Consider the following 21,361-nt stretch of genomic DNA (forward strand, 5'->3'; position numbering starts at 1 on the left):
CATAAATGCATTGACTCCCATCAGTTTTATATTTTGTTGCAGGCTGTCACTGTCTTATTTATAAAAGATCCTGATGAAACGTTATGCATCATTCCCTGTCTCTTGGAATTTTTTTCCTTCACCACCTTCTGTTTCATTGGTTTCCAAATTTTAATCAAGAGCTACTATTGGCAGATCCTAGATTCAAGACTGGACTGTTTTGTGAAGAAAGGCCAGAGAAGGTAGCACAGCAGGAACATCAAGAGATTTGCAACCAATCTATTACAAAAGGATGAGAGAAAGAAATTTAAAGGATTTAAACCAGTGTTTTTCAAACTTGGGAACATTAAGATGTGTGGACTTTAATTCCCTGAATTCCCTAGCCTGCATTATGGCTAGGGAATTCTGGGGGTTAAAGTCCGTACATCTTAAAGTTGCCAAGAGGGATCCTTGGTGCTTCTCTGAGCTCGCTTGTTTTCTTGCAGACGTTCCATTACCAAAAGTAGGTAACATCATCAGTGCTACTAAGGAGTGCAGTTTGCTGTCAGTTTATATTCTAATGGCTTGCCCTGTCAGTGTTGGCTGGGATGGTCTTAGAGATTCTTTGGCTGGGCTGTTTAATGTTGACTTTTTGGCAGTTTCTTGATTTTGGGGTATTATTTACTTAAAGTTGCAAGTTTGAAAAATGCTGATTTAAACCCTCCAAATTATTGTGCTGTTAAAGACTGTTCATTCTGTTACCAACTTGTACTCTGAACTGAGAGGTTTCCCCCCCCCCCTGTGTTTTCAGGTAAAAGCAAAGAAGCTGAGATTAAAAGGATAAACAAAGAACTGGCAAATATTCGATCCAAATTTAAAGGTAAGAAAGTAATGCATTGTTTTGCAGATTTTATTGTGGAAAAGGAGAATCCTTTTATATGAATAATATGGCATTAACAACTTAAGGACCCCGTTTCATATTCTACATGGGCCTGGCAGAATACTTGGCTTTCCATAATTCTCACTATGAATGAGGCAAGATAGTTTCCCCCCCCCCCATCTTTTAAGGCTAAATAAAATAAAAACCAGGACATGTTAAGCAACCATCATCACAAAAGTAAGTGGGATACAAAACAAAATGCAAGATGAAGAAGAGCTGGCTCTAATTTGATATGTCATCTGATGTTTAACAAATGGATATTATCTAGCATGCTACAACATCCTACCCCATGCTCACTGTCATACTTGGCTTAGTAGTAGGACATGCGGACATGGTCTGTGTGTACAATAGTCCTCAGTTACTAATATCTCTTCACCAATCCTTCAAAGTTGTAATGGTGCTGAGGGGTAATTACAACTGGTCCTTAAATTTCTGGCCATTGAAGCATCCCATGATCACATGGTTACCTTTTAAGACTTTCTCTGCTTGCTTCCCTCAACCAAAATCAATGAGGAAGCTAGCAGAGAAAGTCACAAGTTGCTCTGCTCCCTGCCTCCCTCTACTCGCACACATCCTGCAGCCGCCCTGAGCTTCCAAATATCTACTTTGGTGGAAACTGTAATTTCTCTTTTAGTTGTTAATGAGCTTGATTGGAATGGTTCAGTAGCTTAAAATGCTCTGGTATCTTCATTAAATACAGCAGATTTATTTTATAATTTGTTTTGTAAAGTAGAAAATTATTGCTTCATTTCTGCTGAGATCCTCGTTTGGTTTTTGTTTAACCAACTCATGTGTTTCCTTTTCTGAAACTAAGACACATTTTAAAATCTTACCAGTAAGGAAGAAAAATAAATATTAACTCCCTCTTTAACTGCTAATTCCTACAAAATCAATTTGTCATAACTAAATGGCTAAGGTAAAAAAACAATACCGGTAGTCCTTGACTTATAACAGTTCATTTAGTGACTGTTCAAAGCTACAACAGCACTGAAAAAAGCATCTTACGACCGTTTTTCACACTTAACGACCATTGCAGCACCATCCCCATGGTCACATGATCAAATTTCAGATGCTTGGCAACTGACTCATATTTATGACAGTTGCAGTGTCCCAGAGTCATATGATCACTTTTTGCAATCTTCTGACGAGCAACATCAGTGGGGAAACCAGATTCACTTAACAGCCTTGTTACTAACTCAACAACTGCAGAGATTCACTTAACAACTGTGGCAAGAAAGGTTGTAAAATGGAGCAGAACTCACGTAACAAATGTTTCACTTAGCAACAGAAATTTTGGGCTCAATTGTGGTCGTAAATCGAGGACTACCTGTAAGTGTCTGGCTATATAGAACCAAGTTTTTTTTTTTAAAAAAGTTTTTATTATCTTCCTTTTAGTTACCAGGGCTTGGAGGTGAATTTTTATTTTGATTGTGTTGTTTTATGGATAAAAACTGCCTAAAGTGGATCATAACAGTCATCAGGGTTTTTTTTTTTTTAAAAAAATAAATTTTAACAGCACAGCAGTTATGCAACCTAGTATTGTTTTCTGCTTTTTGTAAAATATAGGGAACTGAGGATGGTGCAGCATATTGGCTGAGATAAGAAGATATTCTCCAGAAACACTGCCTAGAAAGATAGTGGGTTGTCTCTTTTTGCAGACAGTATGATCAACTGAATGTGACATGGCCCTTCTTAGAAAAGAAGGCTGAACAAGCTGTTTGTGATGAACAAGCTGTTTCAAGGCAGCCTGGGTTACACAAGAACATTTGTGAGTCTCAGATATCCTTGGCTCTTCGCTGAATCTGTAGACTAGTGCTCCTTCCTCCTATATAGCAAGCTACACAGACTTTAATTACATGTTCATAAAAATAATTCAAAGAACAAAGAAATTCCTTGATCAAGGCAGATCAGCAGTTGAGCCTTCAATTACCTTAGCAAGAAATTACACTGAACTGAGATTAAAAAAAAAAAAAGCTGATGGCATGATGGTTAATGGGTTTGCCTATCATATGAATGCTACTGATTTATTCAGGAAAAATACGTTTAAGTAAACAGTGGCTTAATGAGATTGGTGCAGCCAGCACCTCAATAATTTAGAGGACACTGTCATATTTCATCTTTGGTATTATTAACCTTATTAATGGAACATGTTATTTGTTATCTTAGTTCAGAAATACATACACATATTATGTCTATGACTTAGAATGTGCTGATTTATACAAGTTAAAAGGAGATGAATTATGTGAATACTTTCCAGCTGACTATAGCTATTGAACAAACTTCTCTAATTTTGTATGATATCAACGATGAAAGAATTTTCTTGTTTGCATGTCAGATAGCTCAAGGTGGGATGGAAGTTTTTGTTGAGAGTTCTGTGTGTGTATTGACTCTTGGTGACTGCCTGGACAAGTCTTGGCATTTTTGTCGGCAAGAGTTTAGAAGTGGTTTACTACTGCCTGCTTCCTCTGGCTGAGAAGAGAGTGACTAAACTAAGGTCACCCAGGCTTCATGCCCTAAGGCAAGACTAGAGTTAGAGATCTCCCAGTTTCTAACCTTGTACCTTAATCGCTACACCAAACTAACCCTTTTCCATAGAAGATGTAATGAAGAGCACTACATTGATAATAGAAATCATTAGCTAAAGTCTTACTTTTAAGGAAAATCTGAAGAAGCTACAGCTAAACCTTTTAGATCAAAAAAGAAAAGTCCAGTTGTCGTGACTCATTTTCCAGAAAACTGAGAATTTTCACAGATACATAGCTCTACACTTTAGAAAGAACAATGCATGCCTGAATGAAGCAATGAGACAGTATTTAAAAAACATTGAAGTCTGAGCTTTGGGATTTTTGATGCAAACCATGAAACCAGTTCCTTTTTTTCTTTAAATATTACACAAGAAAAAAGGGGGAAATATACAAATATGTGATACCTTTTAGGTTTTGTCTTTTCTTTTGTCCTTTTTAATAATCTCAACAAAAGCAAAACAATCCTCCTAAGGAACAAAACACACAAAGATATGTGTATGTGTTTGCTTCTTATCTATATGAATATAGGTATCCCCTATCTCCCAAAATCAGCCTGAATCCACTGAAGTGAATTATTGCCAGTTGTACTAGTCAGTGGCCCTGGAAACTTGTATTCTTTGGGATTATCATCAGCAGTGTAAAAGAAACAGATATTGGAATCTACCATGACTTTAATGTGGTTAATTGCATTTATTTTGTTGTGTTGCTTACTTTATGCTCACTTCTTAATATATAACATCCCATGAGTCCTGCATATAAGTAGAATGGAGCACTGCATGTCAAGATACTACCCTGAAGATATAAGTAGTTCCTGAAATATTCCTAATTTGGCCCCTAAAATCATACTAGAAGGGAGAGAGAGAAATTTTCTTATTTGCTTAGGTCAGGAGTCTGCAACCTTAAATACTCAAAGAGCCATTTGGACTCGTTTCCCACAGAAAAGAAAACACTGGGAGCCACAACCTGGGTGGACGTGGCCATCTCAATGTCACTCACTTCCACCAGTCATATGACCCCCACTCCCCAGCCATGCCTACCCAGCCGGTCATTAGGGCAGCAAACCAGTTGTTAAAAAACACCGGGAACCACACAATCCTTTTGACATATCTCTCTCTCCACTCCCTCCCTCTCTCCCCCCCCTCTCTCCCCCTTTCTCTGTATCTCTCTGTCTCTGCCCTGGCCGCTTCTCCATCCCCCACCGTTGCCCTTACCTTCTCAGGTCAGGCGAGGAGTGACTGGGAGGGCGAGGGGCGGGGCCAGCCAATGGTGGGTCCACCTGACAGGGAGCCACAACAGAGGGCCCAAAGAGCCTCATGTGGCTCTGGAGCCACAGGTGGCAGACATCCTTTTCATCTTATTTGCCAACTATACTGATTGAACATAAAGGTTTACAGAAATTCCAGATTCAAGAAGTTATCGGTACTTCATTTCCCAGTTCTTTCCAAGGCAGATAGGTGTTTTCATATCCATATGATAGAAAATATTTGACAGTCTCAGTTTAATCCTAGTGGCCCGATGTAAAAGAGTAACTTTTGGATATGCAACAGACTCATGTTGCTGTTTGCTGAGAAGGCATTCCAGAGTTTCAATATGAAAGACCCTGCATCTCTTGGAGATCAATTGGAATTGGGCTGTCAGAGCAAATTAGAATTAATTAATTCTAAAAAATCCAGGAGCTATTAATTTCAGCAGAGCTGGAGATACAATTTTTCAGTAGGAAGTTTTCCTAGAGTTAATAGGGTTTCTGACAGGATTTTTAACATAAAAAATAGCATTTTGAACTGAGCTCAGATAGATATCTGACTATTTAATGAAAGGTATTTTTGCTGGCCCTTTAAACATATCTTTTTTGGTTATATGTACTGATCTTTGCAATGAAGTTTCCCTTCTGCCTTACCACTGATATCAGATTCATTAATAGGCTACTTACTGTTAGTTTGCTTTATATATTAAACTCAACTACCCTTACTTTACCACAAAGTACTCTTTATGGAATACATATATCAATATAAATGTATATTGTGGTTTATCATATTTGCATTTTCCATTAGATTCTTTTAAAAAAAGCAGCATCTTAAACAGTAAAATGGTGAACTTAGTTAATACTAAAGAATTTGTCTTTAACATACCCTCTATCTAACTGATAGAATAATTTCATTTATGCTAATGTGGTTGACTTCATGATATATATAACTGAGTTGTGGTTATGTATATTTTTATTTCAGTCTTCAAAGTATCTCGCTTGTTAATTCTTGAATTCCACTAAAGATCGATATACATACAGTATATTTAATTTTATAACATGCATATTCTTCCTCCGTATCATTAATGGAAAATATTTGAGTGTATTTTATTGTAAGGCTTTAAACAAATCATTATTGAAAGAAACATATCTAGGTTTTTGTCTTTTAAGAATGCAAAAACAATGCTATCAAATCAGCTAAATGAGAGCCCAAGGAAAGGAAATCTCCTTTTTGACGCACTCATTGTGCTGAAAATGCTGATTTGTATTCTGACTTCCTGTTTCTTCTGCACTGATTTTAATGGGCAGAGGTTCAGAACTCTAGGAATAGAGAAGGAAGAGTTGATAGTCATAATTTCCCATAAATAAACTGCAGTTTTACATCTGGATACTTGAAATATATATAATTGGTATGACAAAGACATTAAGCAGCCTATTCAACCAGATTATTTAACTAATAAATTTGTTTTAAGGGTAAATAATAAATTCTTAAAAGCACTCTGCCACAGTCCAGAGTGGCATGATGGCCTAGAGGTGAAGATGCTCACCTCCCACTTGAAAGGTTGAGAATTCAATTCTAGGTAATGGCAGATTTCTGTCTCTTAGGGCATAAAGAAAAAGTATCTGCTGTAAACTCCACATAGGCATTAGGAAGGGCATCTGGCCAATAAACTCTCAGCTCTATCTAGTCACCCTGATTCTACCCCAAATAGGGATTAAAGGGTCATAAAAAGGGAGGACTCTACCTCAGTCCAACGACTCTTCATATATACTATGTGTGTGTGTGTATTTATGTTTGTGTGTATGTATGTATCCATCATAATGTCACCTTTTGGTGAAGCAGCATTATCCAAATCACAGAAAAGGAGCATATAACTACTACTACTACTACTACTACTACTACTACTACTAACTACTACTACTAATTATTATTATTATTACTATTACTATTATTTGCTTTATTCATTAAACATGAAACTCAGTCAACTGAACATTCAAAAATGCATCACAACTACCATTGACTGATGCTAATGATTGATACGGGTTACTGCCCATATTATTATTATTATTATTGTTATTATTATTATTATTATTGGTTAATCTTTAGTGAGACTCACAGCCTTTGAGGCTGGTTAATAGCTCAGCAGCTCGAGTCCTAACCAAGGATTTAGGAACTGTTAAGGTATCGTCGGAGGATGTAAGCTGTTCCGAGTAAGGTGGTATTATTATTATTGTTATTGTTATTGTTATTATTATTATTATTATTATTATTATTATTATTATTATTATTATTATCTTTTATTCACTGAGTCTCATGTTTAATGAAAAAGAGATGATGATGATGATGATGATGATGATGATGATGATGATGATAACAATAGCAACCAAAGCAGGCAAGATCATAGAAGAGGATGGAATAGAACTAGAGAATGAAGAAATGATAAAGGCAGTAAAATCAGAAGAAGGCTACAAGTACTTGGGGATTTTAGAAGCCTCTGACTTAATGCATAATAAAGTCAAGGAATTAACTTCAGCCAAGTACATTCGGCGAATTCGTAAGATATTAATGTCCAAATTGAGTGGAGGAAACATCATAAAAGCCATAAATACCTGGGCTATACCTGTGATTAGATACTCTGCAGGAATAATTGACTGGACCCAGATGGAGTTAGACAATTTGGACAGAAAAACAAGGAAGCTTGTGACAATGAATCATGCCTTGCACCCTAAAAGTGATGTTGACCGATTATATTTACCAAGAGCAGAGGGTGGTCGAGGACTCCTACAAGTAAAGCAGACTGTGGAAGAAGAAAAATGCAGCTTGAATGATTACATCCAGAAAAGTGAAGAACCAATGATTAAGGAAGTAAATAAAGGAGGCCTTTTAAAGACAACTAAAACAAAAGCAGAATATAAGAAAGAAGTAATTGAGCAGCGAGCTGAAAATTGGAAACACAAAGCTCTGCATGGCCAATACTTGAAAAGTATTGAAGGCAAAACTGACCAGAAACTAACTTGGAACTGGTTAAGATCAGGAGTACTGAAAAAAGAAACAGAAAGCTTTATTTTGGCAGCTCAAGAACAAGCCCTAGCCACAAACTGCATGAAGGCAAAAATTCAACATGTTACCACCAACAGCAAATGCTGCCTCTGCAATGTATGGTTCATTGACATTGCAATATCTGGTGATGCACGGATTGAAGTTAAGCAGCAAGAAAAAATCACAAAGTACCGGGACTTGCAAATTGAAGTTGAGCGACTGTGGAAAAAGAAATCGTGTGTTGTCCCGATTGTAATTGGAACCCTTGGAGCAATACCCAAAGGGCTACCCCGCTATTTAGAAATTCTAAATTTGCCGGACTTGAACATTTTGACTCTACAAAAAACCACCTTACTCGGAACAGCTTACATCCTCCGACGATACCTTAACAGTTCCTAAATCCTTGGTTAGGACTCGAGCTGCTGAGCTATTAACCAGCCTCAAAGGCTGTGAATCTCACTAAAGATTAACCAATAAATAATAATAATAATAATAATAATAATAATAATAATAATAATAATAATAGCATGAGAGAACAAAACAAAGCTAAAAATATACCAACATTATTCACTATTCCTCTCCATATCTTTCAATTCTTACACCATCCTGATGGGTCTTCATTAACCATTCCATTCATTCTTACATATGCTTTACTCTTAATCACATTTAGCAACAAGCCTTCAACTCAACATTCATGCAAAACATTCCATAATTCAAGCCTATTCATTTTTTCAGGCACTTACTCTAAGTCAGTAAATGTATCATGCCATAACCCTATTTTCTGCCACTCACATATTTTTCATGTAGAAGAGCAACTCTGGTCTGCACACTCCCTGCCTATTGAACAGCTGCACTGCCCTGCAACTTCCCAAATGCTGATCAAAATTCTATTAACACCTTTTTCAGGCACACTTGAGCAAGTGTAATAATACTCCAGCTGACTTTGCCTTCATTCTTACTGCCTTTCCCTTTATATAGCAAAATAATAAGATTATTCTTCTAGTATTTAGGAACAAATTTTATTTTCATACCCTTGCATTAAGCAAGTAATGGAGTCATACTATAAGAAAATTACATCTTTTTTCAACCTTTCTCCAGTCATACCATCTATTCATGCAGCAATTAACATTTTCTCTGTATGTACATGATATTCAATCTCTCATGCTCTCCCTTTTAATTCTCTGTCTCCTGCAACAATTTTCTCTCATTTAGAGCCTTTCTCACTTCATAATTCCAGCAAGTTTCTTTTTCAAATTTCCCTGTTTCCCAATCACTTTTTATGTACTCCCTCATCTTATTCTCATTCATCTATTCAGGTCAGATAACAAAATAATTTCCTCTCTCAGTTGCATTTATTCAGAACATTACACAGTGTTTCCCAAACTTCACCCCTATGTTCAAACTTTTGGCAAAAGAAAACAAGATCCTCACTTTTTTTTTTTTTAATCAGAGGTATTGAAAAGGAAAAGAGATGTGTGACAGATATTGGCAACTAGTTATTTTCCATTCAGATCCAATTTATTAAGTTTGATAGGATGGGAACTAAATAATTCTCTTACTATCAATTTGGTGGATTATTTGTTTGTTTACCATTTTCCTGATAATGAAAGAATGTGTTAAAGTTCTGAATTCTAAAGAATGGTTCAAGCTAGTAATGTTTTGCAAAATATTATCCCCTATGAAAAAGAAGCAAAAATTACCAGCCCTTGGAATATAATATCACTAACCTATGAATTCCTATTTTCCTATACACCTACAACAATCTAGTGACATTAATTAATATTTTCTGATATATATTTTAGTCTTTTAATACGTCATTAAATTTATATCTTGACATCATTACATATACTTATCTTTTCTATTCCATAGGATCATGCTATCTGCATTCAGATCTGTAACATCCATACCTTAATTTTATAGGCACATAACATATACAGTATTTTTCATTCTTTCTTTCGTTCGTTCATTCATTCATTCATTCATATTGTACATTCTAAGTCACAATCTTCTACAAGATATTGAATATATACATGAAGACTAGTGTACAGTAGAGGGGAAGATTTAGACTTGTCTTGGGAAGACTTCAGCCCTGCTCTGTTCTTATTCATGGAAGCTCATCGGGTGACATTACTCTTTCTCACCACAACTTACCTCAGGGTTCTTGATGAGGGAAAATAATAGGAGGGATTACCATCTCTGCTACGTTGAGCTTCTGTACAAATGTACCGTGTAAATCCGTCCAACCAAATACTGTTCTTTGTTTTCACCAGATGGAGCCATGAATCCTGACCTCTACCTCACAGAATGCTTTTTAATGAGATGGAGAAAGTGTAGGATAGGCTGGTTAGTTGTGGCACATTTTGGCTATGTACCACAGTTATAGTCAAAGGCCAATTTTACCTAAATATGTTCACATTACTCTGTACAAACTAGGGTGTCTAATTTAAATATTTTTTGCAAACCAATTTATTGTAGCTTGTATCCCATCAATTAGCGGGTTCATGTGGTATGCTGACACATTCAGAATGTCCAAAGATACCCTGCCTTTCAGTTCACTTGTGTATCTTGTCTGCTTGAAGAGCATCGTTATTAATTTTCTATTATATTATCCTTAGCTACTTCAGGATGTAATCTCAATTCTGATGTTTCAAATGAAAGACCATGATACTTACAAGATGAAAGATGTAGATATGCATATTAGTCATAATACAATGTCAGCCCTACATGGTAGACCAGGTTAAGACACCAATACCATGTAGATCAGTACTACTTTGATTATAACAGCTATTGTAATAGAATCTTGCAAATACGAGTGTGTTTCCTCCCAACTATGACAAAGGTTTGCTGAGAGGTTTCTTGGCCTCTCTTATCTGACCATGTTCAATAGTAGTTATTCTTCCGGTCCTTCAAGGCCATTCCCTGTTCCCCCTACATAGATTTTAGCCCTAACTCCTAAAATTTTTGTGTTTAGACCAGAGTTGTTGCAATAAACAAGATTATAAAAGAGAAGAAAGAACATATAGCACTGTTAGTCTAGGTGTTTAGCTGAGGTCCATTTCAACCACTCAAATCTTCCCTGCTAAAGCAAGGGTTAGAACCATACATTTCTAGCATGTTTTATCCCCAAGAGGGCTTCTCCATCTCCACCCATCAATGTCCAATGTAATCATCACCGAGAAAAGAGGAAAGTCACTGAAGAATACTGTTTCCTGCTCCCAAGATTCACAACAGCTCCAGGAGTATCAAAGACTGCTGAGAGGTGTCTGACCAGGATATTTGCACTCCACCTATCCCATATTAAATGTCAACAAAATGTTATTTTGTTCTCCCATCCAGTCCTAAATCTTGACTGAAAAGGTCCCGATAATCTGTTTTATCCAGAGTTCTTTATAAATACAGTTCAGCCACCTTGACAATATCCCCTGGCAGAAGGGAAGCTAAAAAATAATTATGAAGGTAGCTTGAACAATGAATACCTTACTTTAAAAATCACTTTTTTTTTCTATTGATACAGGCCAGTTTGTGATTTCTTGGCTTGATATCAGCCATGTTGTAGCCTAGAGACTGGCAGTTGCCAAGGAGAATGAATATTTTTAGGCCTTGTCTATACTGTCTTACCAGTTGCTTTCCACATCGCCAGATGCTTGTTCATGCAAAAAGCCAAATGTGATTTAGAATCCATTATGTCTCTTCAAGGAAAATAATGCCAAGAGGCAAACTTGTTCCTATTTGTAGGTAACTGAATTACTAACAGTGCCATTTTTGTATAAATAGAACAGCCATTTTTGAAGCTCTATGTAAGATGTGAAGAAATCTAAGATGGCTACTTGTGCTGTCGATCTGCATTCATTAGACTGAATCATACTTTTTTGTCCAGATTAATAGATCAATGCATTTTTTTCTAGATGAATAGATTAAAGCACCTTTAGGCCAGCCTCTTCTGATCTTGATGATCTTTATGATGATCTTTATGATCTCTTAACAACTACAGGAACACCTCGCTTACTGGCTGTCCTGCTTAGCAACCGTTTGTAGTTACAACAGTGTCAAAATAGTAAATTTAGCATTCCCTGGCTACGTAATTAACATTTGGGGACTTCGCAGCCAGGAGGTGCTTATAACTGTCATAGCATCCTGTGATTGCATGATTGCCATTTGCACATTTCATAGCCAGCTTCCAATAAGCAGACAGTCAAGAATTAATGCAAGCCTCAATAACATGCTGTCTTGTGTAATGACCACAAGAGATTTGCTTAACAACTCCAGCAGAAGCAACATCAGTCTGGTGTGGTCAGATGATTTTCCTCTTAATGACCATGTCACTTAGTGAAAGAGTTTCTGGTCTCAATGATGGTTGTTATTAAGCAAGGAACATCTTTATTATTCACGGAATCGGCCAACTCTCCACGGCCAACTTGCTGTGGGATAACTCGCCATTGGACAATTCAACAAATATAGAAATATAGAAAAATAAAGTCAATCCAGAAATAGGATAAGAGTTCTAATAATTTTGGCAAAAGCGTGGTTGTGAATGATAAAAGTAACTGAAACGATTAATACAACATTGACTTGTCTTGCAATGAGTTATCTTACAGGAGGGCTGTCAAACTCCTGGCTCGTGGGCTGGATGCGTCACAAGCTGGTCATGCCTATGTCCACGCCCAGTTTAGCAAATGGAGAAAAAGTCCCGATACAACATGTGACGCCACTGTAACGACGTGAATTTGACACCCCTGCCCTACAGCGAGTTGGCTGTGGCAAGTTGGCCACGGAAGAGGAGCTGCCCAGGGTGCATGTGCCCACCCAAAAATGAACTTCCGGATTCAGCTACTGAACTTCCGGTTTCAGCCAGCTACTCTTCTGATTTTCTGGTGCATATGCGCACGCAACAATCAGCTGACCAGTGTGCATGTTCACGCAGGAAAACGGAAGACCAGTTCTTCTAGTTTCCAGCACTGCCACATGCAAAAACGCTGACTGATTGTCGCATGCATGCCAGAAACCCGTAAGAGCGGGCAACGCTGCATGTGCCAGTCAACATGGCTCCGTGTGCCACTTCAGGCACGTGTGCCATAGGTTTGCCATCACGGTCCTAGGCCCTATTGTTTATGCCCTTTTTGTGTGCTGCTATGATTAGTGCTGGGAGTTCCACTTCATCAGTCTTAACCACCTTCCCTCTCTTTACTACTATCCAGCAATAGTTCTCTAGTCCGAATGACATCAATGTATATTGCCAAACTTCCTTGATAAGTGCTCTTCACCTTTACAACCTTAGTTCATAATGTTAACAGTATATTGATGTGGTTCTGGGTAACATAAAGAGTTGTAACATTGACAGCTGATTGATCCAGGATATAAATTGAAATGATGCGTTCATAAGTAATACAAGGAAAAATGATATCAAATGCATTTCACAAATATGCTTTTCTCTAAGGATGGCAAGTCCTGTAATACATAAGAATTCAGTATTTGTTTTAATAGTGGTTCCATGAAAGCCTATTTCTTATGTAATATACAAAATGACTTTTGAGTTTGATATATAGTATGTGCTAGCTAAAGAAAGTATTGTATTTATGTATATGTAAGTACAACTTAATTTTTAACCAAATTCAACTTTCAATCAATTTTATGGAAGACTTTGTTTTAAATTAGCTTAGTTCCCTGCTGATTAAGTTTATTTCTTATCTGGTTAATTTCAAGTAAATATAAATAAACTGTCTTAAAATGTTTTCTCCCCCTACAGAGTTGTCACTTAGTAATCTATAAATTATGATCTATTGCCATTATTGAAATTATAGTTCATTCTCTGACAGGAATTCAGCAGGCTTATTAGGATGTAGCTGCAATTTTTACAGGGTATACTTTGTGGAGCTGGTTCAATACTATGAGAAGACATGATGGAATGTTTAATCAATATATTTAAAAAGGCATCCAGCATTTGTGTTTGGTTTAAGTGTTTATGGCTTCTATTTAATTACTCATTAGGTGATAAAGCCCTGGATGGTTACAGCAAGAAAAAATATGTCTGCAAGCTGCTTTTCATTTTTCTTCTGGGACATGATATTGATTTCGGCCACATGGAGGCTGTGAATCTCCTGAGTTCAAACAAATATACAGAGAAACAAATTGTAAGTAATGTCTCATACCTGCATAGCAAAATTATAGTTACCTTGTTTACCTGCTGGGCTTCCATGGGGGACAGTATTTTCCAATCTGGCATGCTCAGACTTTTAAATGTTATTTTAGGGCTGGAACCCCAGAATTTCCCAATCTAAATTATATATATGTTACTTTTAATTAACCTCTATTTTTAATGTTGATTTTTATACATTGAAAACCCTCTTTTTTATATATGTATTGTTTTAAATTGATTATTATTATACACTACCAGAGTCTTTCCTCGTGAGATGGGTGGCTATATAAATGTAATTAATTATTTGTCCGTACATCTGAAATGATCCACATTGCAGCATGCTGTAGTAATAAATTACTGTTATATCAAATGTGGTTCATATGAAAGTTTTCATAACGAAACTGCGGTAAAAAAATACTTGCAAAGATAAAGAAAATGAGAAATCTGGAAGACAGATTTATGTTAAATGAGTAGCTAATGAAGCAGCAAGTAAGAAAATAAAAATGAGCAATCTGTATTAATTCAATTTTCTATGCATTAGATCCAGTGCTGTTGTAAGAAGGTTTAGAAGTACTGTACTGATAGATATATTGGTAAGGGAACTACTTAATAAATAGCTGTCAACACTGTAAGAATACAATCACTGTAAGCATACAGAATACAAAGGCTTCTGCTTGCCTGCAGCAGTAATTTCACTGTTGACGTAACAGTTTAGGATCATAAACTAATTAATTTAATGAAAGCTTTCTTCTAAAAATCTGTTTAGAATGAATTTTGAACAAAAATATTAGTTTTTTTTAAAAAAAAATCATAAACATTGTTGCTTATAACATGCAAACGTCTTAGAAAAACAAGCAGATACTGATCTTTTGTACACATATGTGTTTGTTTTTTTCCATATTAGAGCTCTGTAGAGTCATTACTGGCTGAGCACATTGAGTCATCCTGCAGTCTAAAATCTGTACTGAAGCGTACATTTTTTAAAAATAATGTTCATAATCCTTCAGGCATAATCTGCAGAGGGCCGCATGCTTGGTGGGGTTGAAGGAAACCGGGAATGAAATCAAAACTAAAGGCTAGATGGTTTTCAAGCTTATTATTGTAATCAAAGACACAAAAGTATACAAAGAAAGAAATGGTAAAATTGCTAAATAGATATTGGTTTATTCAGTTAAATTTATTCTAAGCGGTCATTATGTATTCTGCAGGCCATATAACACTACTTAGAAATATTTAATGCAGTAACATCATGCTTTTCTGGCAATAGATACTGGCAAAAAAATAAAATCGAAGGCCTTTAGCTATTAATGAATTGTACCAAAAGTTAGGCCTCATTAATATTTTTTAAAAATTTAAATTACGTTAAAAGTTTGAATTAGTTGCCATTCTCTTCTAAACATTTCCTTACTCATTTGATATATAACCTTTGAACAATCTTAAGTACAATAACTTTTTATCTAAAAAAAGTAATTAAATCAATAAAACATACAGTATTGTCATTGGCCTATGGGACCTGACATTTGCTTCACTCTGTATATATTTTTATAAGGTCTTTTATCCTACCTGGACAAACCGCATCTTCCAATAGGAATTTCCTATACCTCCTTTCATGTATAGCTGTTGGTTGCCCATTGAAGTGTGCTAATGACATACTGTAGTTCTCCTGTACTTAGAAATTTCATTTTGCGGATGGTGATGCTGTTTATATAATAAGTATAGAAGTATTAAGATAAGATAAAAATAGTACGGAAAAAGAATATTTTGGCAAAAATGGTAACTATATAAAATGAAATTGGATATGATAAGTTATATAAGATATGATATGGTCAATACTCTGTTCATAAAATATGTGTGTGTGTGAAAGAAAAAATAAAACTTGATTAAAAAAATTTTTCATTTTGAAGTAAAAGGTAATCCTTGATTTATAACAGTTCATTTAGTGACCATTCAAAGTTACAACGGCATTGAAAAAAAGTGACTTATGATCGTTTTTCACACTTAAAACCATTGTAGCATCCCTGACGTTATGTGATCAAAATTTGGACACGTGGCAACTGGTTCATATTTATGACAATTGCAGTGTCCTGGGGTCCTACGATCACCTTTTGCATTCTTTTGACAAGCAGAGTCAGTGAGGAAGTCAGGTTCATTTAACAACTGTGTCATTAACTTAACAACTGCAGTGATTCACTTAACAAGCAAGAAAGGTTGTAAAATGGGGCAAAATTTACATACCCAATGTCTCACTTAGCAACAGAAATTTTGGGTTCAATTGTGATCGTAAGTCGAGGACTACCTATATCTAGCTGAACTGGAGGGGTACTTATTCTCCGACACCTCCCTTCTCTATACCGTTTTCTTCTTTTTAAGCAACTGATTCGGAGTAAGAGACAGCATTTATCAGAGATATAAATTGAAATTTATATGGAATTCTGAAATTGCATCAAGAATTTCCTATGGCTGTGGGTTATATGTAAATTGTTCACATTTGATCAGTACAGCTGTTGCAGAAAAGCCTAGATTGAAATGGGATGTTAAGTGGTCATCACCTTCTGTTATACCATGCTAATTCTAGCCACTCATGATATTATAATTCACTAGACAATTATAGCAGCATAATGACTAGATTTTCTCCTTAGCTGCTGTGGAGTACTCAGTGAGTGACATGTAATATAATTAATATAATATGTTATATAATATAATATATAATTCGAAAGTAGATAGATGCAGAGGATTTAGGTCTAGTTTGATTTCTTAGAAAAGTTTGCCCTTGGCATCAAAACAGAAAAGGCATATGTAAACTATTCTGCATTTATAATATACCAAGAAGCAAATGATTATAGAGCAGTTTTACACATACAGAATGCTTGCTACATAATTGCTGGAACATGCAATTGTCTTGCTGAGAGAAATACAGGTATAGGTTCTAACTTCTTTTCAGTTGAAGCCCAAACAGGTAAACATTGTTTATCTCACTGTCTCTCTGGTATTTTTTTTTAAAGTTAAAAATAGTTCATGGCAATTCTTGTGAAAAGTCAATAAGACATAAATTAAATGAAGGCTATCAATGCTAGTCATCCCGTCACCATTTGACCGGTTACTTCACGTTTTCCCTGCCTGTAATTAAACAAATTCACAAAGCAAACCTGTAAATTGGCCAAACCTTAACATTTTTAAAAATTTTGTTTGCATTTGTGATACAGGTGGCATGATTGAGTTATGACCATAATGGAAACTGTCGATAACAGTTGTAAAGTGGGTTGATCACATGATTGACCCAATTTTATGTCTCTTTTTTGTAATGGTCATTAAGTGAATCACCATGGTCATTAAGCAAATCCTCAGTCATTAAGCCAAACAATTGTTTGCTATGGATATAGTTTTGACAAAAACTACAAGTATGTGACATGATCATAGTACTGCAAATGGCTGTATATTGAGGCCATTTGCCAAATGCCTGAAATGCGGTCACATGACTGCGGGCAGGAACTGCCAAAACTTTGAATCCGGTTCATAAATACCCCCCACGTAGGGCCATTGTAACTTTAAATAGTTGCTAAGCAACCAGTCGTAAATCAAGAACTACCTGTAATTTCATCACAGTAATTTATCTAACTTTCTCATAATAACATTTTATCAGTCTGATTCTTGCATGAAAGGGCATTATGATCAAGAGACTTGGACATGTCCCTCAAATTGTATAACTTAAGTACAAAGGTTTATGGGCTTAATTATATGCCTGTACACATGGGGTTCTTTTCTCCTTATGACCTTCTGAAGCGTTTTTCAAAATGCATCTGAAAAGCTGTTCTGAGTGATCTTTTTGAGGAATGTCAGGGACCAAATTGACAATAATCCAGATGTTCTTTCTGGTATATAGCATGACTCTTTAAAAGTAACAAAACTGTACTAATTCAGTCTAGTTTAGCATTCCCAACTGTCTAGTTCATCAGAAATTTGCATTGATTTTTAACTACAGTGAAAAATTGCTGCAGTGTAACACATCTTGCTTCAAGACCAGGACTAAAAAAATGATTCTTTAGCAATTTGTACAATACACGTGCAGGAACCATTTTTCAAAGCCCCTCACATAACATGTTAAATATTTCCCAGTTGACTCACCACTAATTATTCTCTTAATTCCAGGGTTATTTGTTCATCTCCGTACTTGTGAATTCAAACAGTGAGTTGATACGCCTGATAAACAATGCAATCAAGAATGATTTAGCTAGCCGGAACCCCACTTTTATGGGACTGGCTTTGCACTGCATTGCCAATGTGGGTAGCAGAGAGATGGCCGAAGCATTTGCTGGTGAAATTCCAAAAATACTGGTAGCTGGGTAAGTAATATGCACAAGCTGAGTATTAGTAGGCAATTGAGTTTATTCTGTTAGATGTAACAAGTATCGTATTTATTTAAACACTTTTTCTCTTCCCATTGATGGTGCTTATGCTTAGAAAATCATCTGTTTGATGTTGACATTGGATAAAGAGAACACATATTTGCTCCAAAAGGTTGTATTTGTAAACCCTCCATGTCTACTTTATTATGAATAAGGGCTTCTTCCAGTGTTTGAGAGTGATTGTGTTTTTAAGGGTTGCCTTAGTATTGGCTTTATTACATAGTTAAAGTTTGCAACTGATCAATGCGGACTTGCTTTAGTGTTAGTTTAAACGCAGCACCAAATTTATATGAATGTCCATTTGTATTTCTGTGATGTTTTTCAGACGTTTATTTTTTATTTGATATATTTATTAATCAAATTTATATGCCCACTTATCTCACCAAGGGCGAATTTTGAAAAATCTCTTGTAATGTGTTTGCAATTGCATGTTATAATGAACCTATGTTATCTTTATGACAGTAAGAGGCAGCCTTGTAAAGCAATTCTAAAATTTGAAATGTTTTATTAGAACTAGCTGTTTAATTACAGTAAAAATAAGTAAAACTTTTATTTTACTGAGCTAATGTAACATAGGAATGTACAGCCTTGTAGGGTAAAGAAAATTTCTCTGAGGCAAGCAACTATCTTATACCAGAAATCTGATAAATTGAAGTAGTGTGTGAATTTTAAAGTGATGTGTCTATTGGCAACATTCATTTCCCAATTGTGATAGTACATTTAGGAATTTTGCAGGTAATATATTTTTCTGGTGCTGAACATGCTTTGTTTTCATTCAAATTTCGATGGGTATGCCAGAAGATTAACTATGCACCTATGAACCTATCCCACGGTCTTCTAAAAAATGCCTCTAAAAATTTAATGTAACTGGAAAAGTTATATGCTATTTCAGTAACAAATTGATAGGAAACCTAAAATTATTTTCCATCTCTTTTTCTCATTCTGATACAAAAGATTCCAGTTTATAGAATCAATTGCTCAACAAGATGATTATTTTCCAATTACTTATGCATGAGGGAAATTTTTCTTTCCAGTATATAACTGGGTTGAACAAAATGTGTCCCAGGGAGTTTGGGGAGATCCTTTCAATTATTGACAGGATTTTGTTTGTTCTTGCAGAGACACTATGGATAGTGTAAAGCAAAGTGCAGCTCTGTGCTTGCTACGATTATACAGAACGTCTCCTGATCTAGTGCCAATGGGAGACTGGACATCAAGAGTTGTACACCTTCTCAATGACCAGCACCTGGTAAGCACAGCTGAATACGTTCCCTAGTTGGAGGTTTTCTCCAAATCATATCCAAAGTATAAGATGTTCCAAGGAAACAACATGGATTGTCCACGTCCTGCCCATACTTTGAAGAAGTTTTTATTTTTGCATTTTTGCTCCACAGAAACTGCGGCTGTATTAGTTCTGCCAGAATTGTGGAGCAGAAACATTTTTTTTTAATCCTACGAATCTACTCATTAACTGGGAATTAAGGAATACTCTCAGATTAGAAACTGCTCATTCACGGAGAATGCAGGCCAAATTCAAACTAGGCAGAAGCTCTGTCCCAACTTCAGGTTTTATAATTAACAATCGTACCTCCGTCTTGCCTGGATTTCATTTCAGCTTGCTCTTCTTCATCCAGTCCATTATTTAACTTAGGGTAAGGTTCAAAAGTATCAAAATTGATACTTTTGCTTATTGCTTAATAAGCAATTTTGTCTATTTGGAACTGGATGATAAAACACAATAGAGTGGTTTGTTATTAGCTTACTGATGATACCCCACTTCAAAATTCCAATGACTTAGATGTTTGACAACATAAGGTATAAAAGGAAAGCTAGAAGGTAAACAATGGTCCCTCAGCACCACCTTCTGGACATGGCATGAGAAGGTCTGGAATAACTTAAAACAGGTGCTCCTGATGCCAATCCACAATTGGCTGGGAAGAATAACATGGGGGAGGAACAGGATCAAATATTGCTGGCAATTACATAGATTTTGCTTTGCAGTATCCCTTTTTCTTGATAAGCTAATTTTAAAAAGCCATGTTAAATCTTTAATGAGCCTCAAATACCTTTGGAAAATACCTGATCAATGAACGTTGAGTTATGCTATGAAAAGTTCTTACTTGTTTATATTTCTTACTGTTAAGAGTAAAAAAAATAATAATCATTTGAAGTAGAGAAAGAGAGCTACTTTTAGGTGGCCCTGTTGTTTAATAGAATTCAGAGATTCACCACCTGAAGTCCCATATGAGACATATGTGTCAAGTTAAAGGACACGATGGTCTTCCTGGGCAGCTGTGAAGCGGAGTATTTTGTTTTGACAGCCAAGTTTATAATCCTGTAACACCCATATCTATTTGCACTTGCCCCAGACTGTGATAGTATTTTGAACAGACTGTGAAATCTAAGTACCATCACAAAATGAAATTCTTTTTCACCAAGCTTATAAAATGGAATATGAAACTTGATTGCATTCTTTGTGTGTAATAAAAACATAGCGTACATATGACGGATTTAAGCCTGGAAATTTTAAGGGAACTATAACATTTCTTTTTTTTTTTTTCAGGGGGTGGTTACAGCTGCTACCAGTTTGATCACTACTCTGGCACAAAAGAATCCAGATGAATTTAAAACATCAATATCTCTGGCTGTTTCCAGGCTTAGTAGGGTAAGTAGATTGTTGGTTAGACATAGTGGTGGAACAAAATAAGTCTGGAATGTAAAAAAGGATAATTTATTAGGTTAATAATTTCAAGTTCTCGCTTGCAAAATGAAAGTTCAGTTGATGCTGAGGCAAATCTGACTGTAAGTTAACTGCAAACTTCATTGTTGGCTTACTTACAGTAACCCTCTTAGCCCTTTTTAATGGATTTTGGTAATTTATCTGTGAGTCTCAAATTTGTGGTGAGAATATATTTTCAGCCCACCTATTGTTGTTATTAGATTTTTATGTTGGCTTTTATTAATTTTGTTCAACTCAAGATGGCAAATGTACATAGTACTGCTGCTTCCTATTTTCTCCCCTATAAAATGTACCTCTTAAATAAAGGTATAAACAATCCTAAGTATACTTATGGAGAGTCACTTTAGTGTAGTGGTTAAGATATCAGGCTAGAAACTGG

The 21,361-nt window shown here is 35.8% G+C and overlaps 1 protein-coding gene across 1 annotated transcript in view; it reads left to right on the plus strand.

Annotated features, from left to right (window-relative positions):
* AP2A2 (adaptor related protein complex 2 subunit alpha 2) overlaps positions 1–21,361 on the plus strand; it is a 59,270-nt gene that overhangs the window by 10,510 nt on the left and 27,399 nt on the right. Inside the window, exons 2-6 of the mRNA XM_070932887.1 lie at positions 770–838; positions 13,692–13,834; positions 17,986–18,179; positions 19,362–19,491; positions 20,806–20,907. Of these exons, the coding sequence (XP_070788988.1) occupies positions 770–838; positions 13,692–13,834; positions 17,986–18,179; positions 19,362–19,491; positions 20,806–20,907 (638 nt within the window). The remainder of the gene's footprint in view (positions 1–769; positions 839–13,691; positions 13,835–17,985; positions 18,180–19,361; positions 19,492–20,805; positions 20,908–21,361) is intronic.

Source organism: Pituophis catenifer, unplaced genomic scaffold (assembly GCF_029215685.1).
Source record: "Pituophis catenifer annectens isolate HBS135680 unplaced genomic scaffold, rPitCat1.0.hap2 SCAF_1, whole genome shotgun sequence".
Classification (NCBI taxonomy): domain Eukaryota; kingdom Metazoa; phylum Chordata; class Lepidosauria; order Squamata; family Colubridae; genus Pituophis; species Pituophis catenifer.